Below are 9,395 nucleotides of genomic sequence, written 5' to 3' on the forward strand. Positions count from 1 at the left end.
AAATTGGCAGCAATGGTTCTCATACCAAAACTCTTAATCAAATCTTTATTCTTCAAATCTAAAACTGAACTCCTTCATCGTTTACATGTCCAATATAAAGAAAAAAATAAAAAATTAATGGCAACTAACTTAAAATGGAAACTAATATAAAATTAGAAACTAACTAATTTCAAAGAAATTGTTTCTAAAACAAAAGAAAATCAAATCAAAAAGATTTTTTTTTTTCTAAATCCATCGTGCATCTGCATTACAAACATTAAGGGCTTTTGCATTTGCAATGTCTAGGCCTCCCCCACCTTGCTTCTCATGGCTGAATCTTACCACATTGAAGTCACCACAAATTCCCCAGGGATGGGAGCCAGTCCGATTGGTAATAATCCTAAGGTTGTTCCACAAAGTATCCCTGTCAGCCCTCTTGTTAGAAGCATAGATTGGGGTGAGGAAAAAGGTTGAGCTGTGGGCAATGGTTTTGATAGTAAGATGAAGGAATTGGGGGGAGGAAGATAAAGGGAGACTTGAAGTTTGGACTTGTCCCACAAGAAGCAAATTTGGCCGTTAGGGTGGGAAGAGTGGTTAGACAAAAATTCCCAGCCAGGGGTGATGGCGGTAGCAATTCTGGATAAAGAAGGCTCTTTGATGTGAGTTTCAATCAGACGATAGGATGATCTAAGCTCTTTGATGAAGGATCTCACCATCGTATACTTAGACGGGGGGTTAAGGCCCTTGAAGTTCTAAACGGACCCTTGGGACATTAGGCAAGGTTGGAAGGGGGCAACGATTGCTCCCCAGGGGAGGAGCCGAGAGAGTTAGGGGCGGGACGGAATTGTCTCCTCTGGTAGGATCAAGGAGCAAGGGAAGGGGAGTGGCAGGATTGCAGATGATTGGATTTGGACTTGGCTACAGGCGGCTTATTGGTTTCGGAGTTATGCCAAGCCACGAATTTGGAAGGTCTAGCAGGTTTGGCGGAAGAGGATGGTCCTTCGGGAAAGGAAGAAGGTCCTCACGGGTTGGAATAGGATCTGTGGTAAAACCCAAAGTAGATGGGCTTAAAACATCCTAGTTCACTCTCAAGGACTGGGCTTGGTCATGGTAGGAATGACGGTGGGCCAAAAGGGGGGAAGTGTTAATGGGCTTAATGGGCTAAAAAAAAGTGGGTTGAAGCAAAGACAAAAGTCTAGAGGGATCTCGACTCTCATCCAGCTAGTGGCGAGGTTGATGAGGTAGCAAGAGCACTTGGGACAAAGGGGGCTATAACAGGGGGACTTTTGAGAGAGGATTCACTTTGTCGAGATGGGTTCGTTTGCTGAGACTTCAACAGAGGAGTTTGAGAAGTAGACAACTCCTCAGTCAAAAGGTCGCCATTAGAATCTGAGGAGGTCTCCTCGTCTACAGAGCTAGGGGGTCTGACAATGCATCGTCAGAGGATGAAGAGCTGCCAGCGTCATCTGCTGTACCCTCTGAAGCATGGTTGCCAATGGGATGACTTCGGACGTTGCCGTCACCAATATTGACAGGAAGCGATGGGACTTCGAGGTTTTCAGAGAGGCTCTCCAGCACGACAAACGTGTTTTGCCCAATAGGTAAGGGGGGCTTGGCGGACCTAAGGATCTCCGGTGGCCGCAGCAGCCAGATTGACGGTGGTGGGACGAGGGGCATTTCTCCTACGGGTTCTACCTCTCCTACTTGCCGCCGAGCGGAGAGGAGGAAGGAGGCCAGGCTCAGGCTTTGTCATTAGCGAGTGATCTCTCTGATGGAAGGGTCCGATAGGGTCAACATGCTGGGTAGGAGGCTTGAGAGGGCGAGTACTAGTGTCGTGGCAAAAAAACTTGGCGGTTGAGGTGTTGTGGTGGCTTCCAATCGTAGTGGATGGCCTGTTGAAAGGAGAAATCATCTCCATCTTGAATGGAAATGGATGGAGGAAGGGCATCGGCAGCCGCTACTTCAATGCAAATCCTTGCATAGGCGAGACAATCCTTCCTCTTTGTGTGAGCATTAGAGTAGAGGGGAGTTCCCAAGACGGACCCGATCGCACTAAACCCCTCAGAGCACCAGAAGTGCAGAGGGAGCCCTGGAAGGGAAACCCAGAGGGGAATAGTGGAAAAATTGACATTATTCATAAGCAAATGCCGATGCCAGGGGAGGAGAAATATATGGGCTATTCCAACAAGCCAGGACCTGGCGGTCCTATTCCTCGGAGAATCGAAACTAGAAGAACCCATGATCGAGAAGAAAAGTATCGACTGTTCCAGAAGGGCGCCATTGCTTTAAAAGGGAGAGTTTCACAATGTGGAAGGCAGGGCGCTTGCCCAGAAAGTGACCAACTAGGAAATTACTCCACTGGGAAGCCTCAGAATCGAGCAGTCCCTTGGGGCAGACGGCAACACTAGATTCTCCATGAATGACTGTGGGAACATACTGGAGATGAAGCCTCTCAACAGGGGACGAGGTTGGGCGTTTGAAATGAGAGTTCCAAGGAACTCCCAAAGGGTGGGGGAAGATGGGATGAGGAGGAGGAAGAAGTAGAGGGGGAGAAGGCAGGGGTAGGCGGCAGAGGACGAGGAACCCTAGTCGGGGGGTGGCCATGCCGGCTCAGGCAATGGAACAGGCGGTCATTCCGACATCCAAGTCTCGTTTAGACACTAATAGAGAAAGTTCTCTTGCAGCCTGTCAGTGCAAGCAACTTTCCTTTTTCTGTTTCACTTTTCTGTCCCCAAAAATGGAAATGTCTTGTTACTAAAGTTACACAACATATACTCGTTTTCTCGTCTACTTTTTTTGAGTCCTTTTGACTCCAAGGTTAATCTCCATAATTCCAATTTTGTATCTATCCCTACTTTTTGTTCCATCCACTAAATATTATCATTAGCAAATTGTACGTGCTATGCACCAAGGGAGATTTTGAATGTCTCTTGTCAGCTGATCTATGATGACCGCTAATAAATGTGGGCTTAAAGCTGGTCTTGATGTAATTACAAATCCAATTGTAACTAGGAATTCACTACTTTGCCACCATAGTTCTTGCACTGGTCAAGACACCGTTAAACGCAACATTAAGTATGTCCACATATTTACTCAACACAATTTTCTTATCTAACAATTGTTACATTAACTCCATAGGGTTTCTATCGTAAGATTTTTCAAGTTAATAAAGACCATAGGGAGATCCTCTTTACAGTAGTTAAATCTTTTCATTAGTCTCTTAAGCAAATAAATAGTTGTCCTTTGCGGAGTTCTAAATCTAGATCTCTTAGCCTTAATGGATGTTTGAACTTCACAATCCCACCACTAATTTTCTAGGTGAATGTCATTTCCTTTAGATTAGCCTAAGACTTCTTCATCTATATTCTTAATATAAGTAGCCATCTCATTCCATATTATGGTAGTGTCTCCATCAAAGTCCCTTTTTCTATGCTTTACTAATTTATCAATAAATTTCTTCAGTTGTGCTCCTCTTAAGTTCCACCATCTTATCCTAGGTCAAATGATTCACATTTCTTACGATTTAATGTTTTAAAATACATATTTGTGACCATTAATCAAGAGGTTTTAAGATAAGTAGATCAAAGATGGATTATATAATGTGTAACTTTAGTCACACTATGATGGATTACCGATATGGTGAAAATTGAGGAGAGAGAGAGTTTCCACCAAGTGATTATTTTAGATATATGGGGTCAACTACAAATAAAGAAGGTGACAAAGAGGATGATGTTGCATAGAGAATTAAGGGAAGTACATTTTTGCATTTTCTAAAACAGAAAAAAAAGCATGCAAAAAAAAAAAAAAAAAATATGACACCATGAATGCGTAGATCAGGCCATTCTAACTAACATATAAAATTTTGACGTCATTCTATTATATTTATAAGTGTATTGTAAAAATTTTTTTTTGGGGGAAAAATGGGGTTTACATTTTTGCTCAAAGAACCCTTCCTTAGGTAGATATGCTTTGGTTGTGTAAGATACTAAGATCTAAGTGTAGAATGAAGCTTTGATGAAGAAATCCTCAAATCTTGGCTGATTTTCAATGTTTCCCACTTCGCACAGTGGAAAAAGGGGAGCCATATTTCGAAATATCTTGGAAAGGGCTTCTTTCCCACGAGACAAGCCCTTTTATAAGGGATGGTTGGACCAAACTGTTTGTACACATCGGTTTGGTCGAAATTTCGACCACATGTGTCGATATGGCTTGAAACTTCATACTTGTTTAAGTACCTTGTGGTTTCATCTCGGTCTCATGCGAAATGGTTGAAATTTCGACCATTTTGATTGAAATAATGAACCATGGTTCTTGGTCCCATGCAAAAAGGTTTGGCTAAGATTTCCACAATGCTAGCTATCGACCTGACACCCCAACCCTCATCCTTTATCCAGGCTTGAGACCGGTAGCACAAAACAGTAGCAGAGTTATTTTGCTCCGATATCATAGTTATCAAGGCCTAGGCGACCCAAGGCATTGGAGGCCGCTTAGGAGATAATGCGCTCGCCTAGGTGCTCTAGCATTAGCATAACAGTAGTAAAACTTACACCAACAACAACATTACAACAACCACAATACAGATTGAATCTATACACTAGTTTGCCATATATCTTGCAACATTGTTACCACATTACAGCATCAATAATATAGCAAATCAATGAATATATGTTACTATTAGCAACAACGTTATAACAACAAAAAGCACAGTGAATATATGCTACTATTTGCACTAACAGTGAACAAAGTACACTTTGCACGTCTCAGGGAGGAGATGGCAGAGAGAGGGTTAGACATGGGAGAGAAAGGGAGAGAAGCAGGAGGCTTTCGTGGTGTCAGGGTTTCAGGGAAGAGTTTTGAGATGGAGAAAGAGGGGGGGGGTTGGGTAAGAGAAGAGAGCAGGAAGACTATGAGTAGAAGAAGAAGAAGAAGAAGGTACATGTCATCAGAGTTGAGGTGAATCACCACTCGTTGAATTCCCCGCCTGCGAAAGAGTGGAATCACATAGGCTCAGCAGTAGTGGGGTTAGGGTTGAAGTTGGGAGATTACGATAAACGCCTTCCTTTCTATATATATATACATTTTTTTTTTTTAAACTATGATTGAGTGTATCACACTGTACCCTAATGATATACGTAAACCAATACGTGAGTTAGAAAAGGATTCTAATTCATTTAATTAAAAAAAAAAAAAAAGAGTAAAAACATAAAGATGTTTGAATGCCTTAACTTTTCAAATGCTACTAGATGCCAAGGTGGTGCCTAGGTGATGCCTTGACAATTATGCTCGATACACCTTGACTGATTATAGAACTTGGACAGAAAGGCTGCACTTGTGTTATTTCTCTTGGCCAATTTTGTTTCTATGTTTTGCTTGGTGTGTGATCTACAAGACATTTATATAGTTTCTATAATATGTTTTTGTGAACATATATTCTCAGCATGATTTATCCTTCAATTGATCTGCATAGGCATTTATGCATGGGAAAATCCAGTTCTCGGATGCTTTTGGAAGAAAGGCATGCTCTCGAATATTTTTCTGTGAGGGGGAGAGTTAATGTTAAGTCGATAGTGGGAGAAGTCTTAAGATAGTCATTGTTATTTACTTTAGCTAGTTTTTGTTTGTAATTAGACTCTTAGTAGATTTCCTACTAAGAGTTGATTAATAAGGGGTGTCTAGTAAGTATGTGGACATAATTAAAGACATCCATGAGGGCATGTTGGTGAGTATGAGAACTATGGGAGGTCATGGTATAAGGATCCTCCTTAAGTCTCTATATATTTACACTTATCATGGATGATTTAAGCAAGAAAATTCTAGGAGAGGCTCCGTGGTGCACGTTTTTTGCCAATGATATTTAGTGGATGATACAGGGATGTGGATCAAGCTTGCACAAGGAAGGGGCTCTTGGCCCGATCGAACGAAGTCCAATGTTAGACCAGCCGGCTCCCACCTTGGCCCCATCTAACCAGCCCGAAAGGAAAGCTGGAAAACATTGTTCATGAGTTACATGAACAGTAACTACTTCAGATTTTGTTCAATGAAGATCTTCTAGAAGCCATACATATACAGTTGTCCCTTATTGTTGAAGAAAGCAACTTCAAAGAAGAGTCCCAGCAGCCACTGAATTGGCCTAGTTAGCATAGGATTTAGTTTCCTGTTTTGGATTGTCAAGTTGGTCAAGTTAATTTTCTATTTGTAACTTAGGCTAGTTTCCTTTTAAGTTCAATTGTTAGTTGGAGTAATGTAGTAAGTTAGAAGTAAGGAAGTTTATTTCCAGCTCTTAGTTTCCTATTTGAGTTTCTTATTTGAGTTTCCTTTTTTATTTCACTCATTTAAGCCTATAAAAGAGGCATCCATCAATTGTACTCAGTTACAAAATTGATTAGTGAAAATTGTGAGGCAAACTCTTGGTTTAACAACTGCTATTGAGAGGTGAGATGTCTAACCCATTGAGGGGTGTGTGATACCCAAAACCGGAGGGCTGAGATACCCATTCCATCATTCTTCTTCAACCTTTCTCCACCCCTTCATCGATTCTATTTTCTTTTCTATATTTATATTTATCCTTTGAGTGCTGAGTATACTATATGAGCTGCTCGTCAAGACACCAATCAGCATCTGATCTGGAGACACATGACTACCTGCGCAGCCATTAGAGGACCAGATCTGAGCAGGGTTTCAAACCAGCCTAAGTCCTTGACCTATGCTCCATTGTTGACCCCGTTCTAGGGATTTGCTCTTCACACCTGGGAGGGCACTCGACCTGCACAGTTTGATCAACAGAGGCCTGGATCTCTAGTTCTTGTAACCTCTCCAAAGTTTCCTGATTGGTGGCATCAACCAAGAACCTTAGATCTCCACAAGCAGCCACCCATTCTGGCCCCAATTTTGAGGGCTTGTTGAGAACCACAATGAGGCCCTTCGGTCCAAGTTTGGTGGCCAACTGAAGTTCCTATCATCTGTTCTTGAAGGCCAACATTAGTTTCCTAATTGGGAACCAGTTTTCAGATCTCCATATCTGGCCGTCCAATCAGGCCCAACTTTTAAGGGTTTGGTCAGCACTACAAGAGGAGCATTCGACCAGAAGTTGAGCCCCTACTGATCCAGCCTACAGCCAGCCGCAGGCTTCCTCCTATTTCAGCCAGATTCAAGATCCTAATTGGGGTTGGGTAGTTTCTACATTGCCTTACATCAGTCAATGGCAAGGATTAACAATAAGTTGGAGTTATGGATATCTATCTTGGAATCAAGAGATCTTAAGATAAGTAGAACGAAGATGGAGTACATGGTGTGTAACTTTAGCTGCAAAGGACTGATACCAAAGTGGTAAGACTTTAGGAGAGAGATTTTGCAAAACGATTGCTTTAGATATTTGGGGTCAACCATAAACAAGGAAGGTGGGATAGATGATGATGTTTCTCACAAAATTAAAGTAGGATGGATGAAGTGGAGGGGTGCATCTGGTGTGTTGTGTGATCGACATATTCCTCTAAAGCTTAAAGGAAAATTCTATAGGACCGCCGTAAGACCGGCTATGTTGTATGGGGCAAAGTGTTGGGTAGTTATGAAGCGTAACATGCATAAACTAAGTGTAGTAGAGATGAGATGGATGTGCAGCAAAATAGGAGAGAGAGAGTGAGGAATGACAAGGTAAGAGCTGATTTAGGTTAAGTGCCGAGAATGCCGCTTAAGTGGTATGGCCATGTTTAACGGAGGCCTTGGGATGCTCTACTAAGGAGGAGTGATTAGATCCAGTTGGAAGGAGGTTGAAGAGCTAGGGGCAGACATAAAATGACCATTGATGAGTTGGTAGGCAAAGACATGCAAAGGCTAGGTCTAGATCCTGGTATGATATCAAATAGAGCTGTTTGGAGGGAAAAAATCCATGTTGCTGACTGTGTTTAGGTGGGATGTCCCAGATATATTGCATTTCTGTTTCATTTCTGTCTTTCCCCCTTTTCTTTCTTTTTTCCTTGTATCTTATACTTGGCAGATCCATGTAGCTGAACTCATTTAGTTGGGACAAGGCTGAGTTGTTGTTGTGCTGTCCACAATAGAGGTATTTCATTCCTATCGTGCTCACGCTCTCTCCTCTTCTCCATCTTGATCATGCTCTTCTCTTCTCTTCTTCTTTGTAGGTTCTGGTTGTTGCGATCAAGCTTTGTCACAAATTCTATGCTTATACTGCATGGTGCAATAGGGCAAGTGCCTTTGAATTATTTTTGAAAGTACAGTGCTTGTTTTTCACTTCTGAATCCACCCTCCCCCGCCCCTCCGTTTTGCCGTAGGATACCATTTTACAGGTTTGCAAGAGGCACTGCAGGATATTCATTATCCAGCATGATTGTCAAATGAACTTGTCAGATTTAGTTGTGCACAGACCAAGGTTGTTTATGCCACTGTTGGTTAGTATGCTGTTGGGTTAGAGCCTCACCCCATCCTGGAATACATACATTAATTCTTTGATACGACATTGTGTGAGTGGGAAGAGGCATGTTAGGTCTTATCCACTCACTCTGCAACTCTGTAATTATTGCAGCAGCTCAAACCATGTGAAGACGTGAAGAATCAAACATTCTTCTAGGAAATTGACAGACACTACAGGTTTTTGCTGTGCTTTATCTGTAATAGCTTAAACATGTTTTTTTCCCCCTCAATAAATACTTGACGTGATTGAGCCTGCAGCATAAATACTGTACACTTGTTCCCATGCAGTCTACTTGGCTTAAACTTTGAATGGGATCTCTATTGTAATTCCATTTGGCTTGGAAGTGGTCTTTCGCCTGTCATTGGCAGTTTTGACTTGTGAGTTTACTTGTAAGATAAAGAACAGGTGTGTCTTAACTCCAAATTTTCTCCTCACTGCAGCTGAAAAAGTATCCAAAGAGGAAAGAAGAAACTAGAAACAAAGAGGGATGGCGAAGCCATTGGGACCAACCGGAGAGTTTTTCAGGAGAAGAGATGAATGGAGAAAGCATCCAATGCTGAGCAATCAGCTCAAGCATGCCACCCCTGGCCTTGGCATTGCCATTGTCGCCTTTAGCATTTATGTCATTGGTGAAGCTGCCTACAACAAGTTTTACGCTCCCCACCCTTCCAAGAGCTCCTCCAGTTCTCATTCTCATTGATTGATAAGGTAGGAATTGTGAGTTTTCTTATCAGGCGTGCCAATATTGAATGCACCCTGAGAAACCATGTTGTGCTATATTTAGTTTCTATTTTTGTTAGTATATAGCTTAACATGCAATTTCTTTTACCCATCTGACCAAGTTTATTTGTTTATTCTGGTTTTCTGGTTTGTCTAAATCTAGGACCTTTTTTTTTTTTTTTTTTTGGTGGGGGGGGGGCACTTTAGAAGAGTTTAGATTCACTATGGAGTAGTGCATATTTTCTATCAGGGAAAAAGAAGCATACAC

General features: G+C 41.9%; 1 protein-coding gene and 1 long non-coding RNA gene across 2 annotated transcripts in view; one reads left to right on the plus strand and one right to left on the minus strand.

The window, feature by feature from the left end:
- Positions 1 to 1,656, minus strand: part of LOC122081650 (poly(A)-specific ribonuclease PARN-like) — a 7,062-nt gene extending 5,406 nt beyond the window's left edge. Inside the window, exon 1 of the mRNA XM_042648838.1 lies at positions 1,455 to 1,656. Coding sequence (XP_042504772.1) covers positions 1,455 to 1,656 — 202 coding nt within the window. The remainder of the gene's footprint in view (positions 1 to 1,454) is intronic.
- Positions 1,657 to 2,610: 954 nt separating this feature from the next.
- Positions 2,611 to 8,864, plus strand: LOC122082673. The gene is made up of 2 exons (XR_006141379.1): positions 2,611 to 8,038; positions 8,118 to 8,864. It is a non-coding gene; the product is annotated as an uncharacterized LOC122082673 (long non-coding RNA).
- The last annotated feature ends 531 nt before the right edge of the window (positions 8,865 to 9,395 follow it).

Source organism: Macadamia integrifolia, chromosome 6 (genome assembly GCF_013358625.1).
Source record: "Macadamia integrifolia cultivar HAES 741 chromosome 6, SCU_Mint_v3, whole genome shotgun sequence".
Lineage (NCBI taxonomy): Eukaryota > Viridiplantae > Streptophyta > Magnoliopsida > Proteales > Proteaceae > Macadamia > Macadamia integrifolia.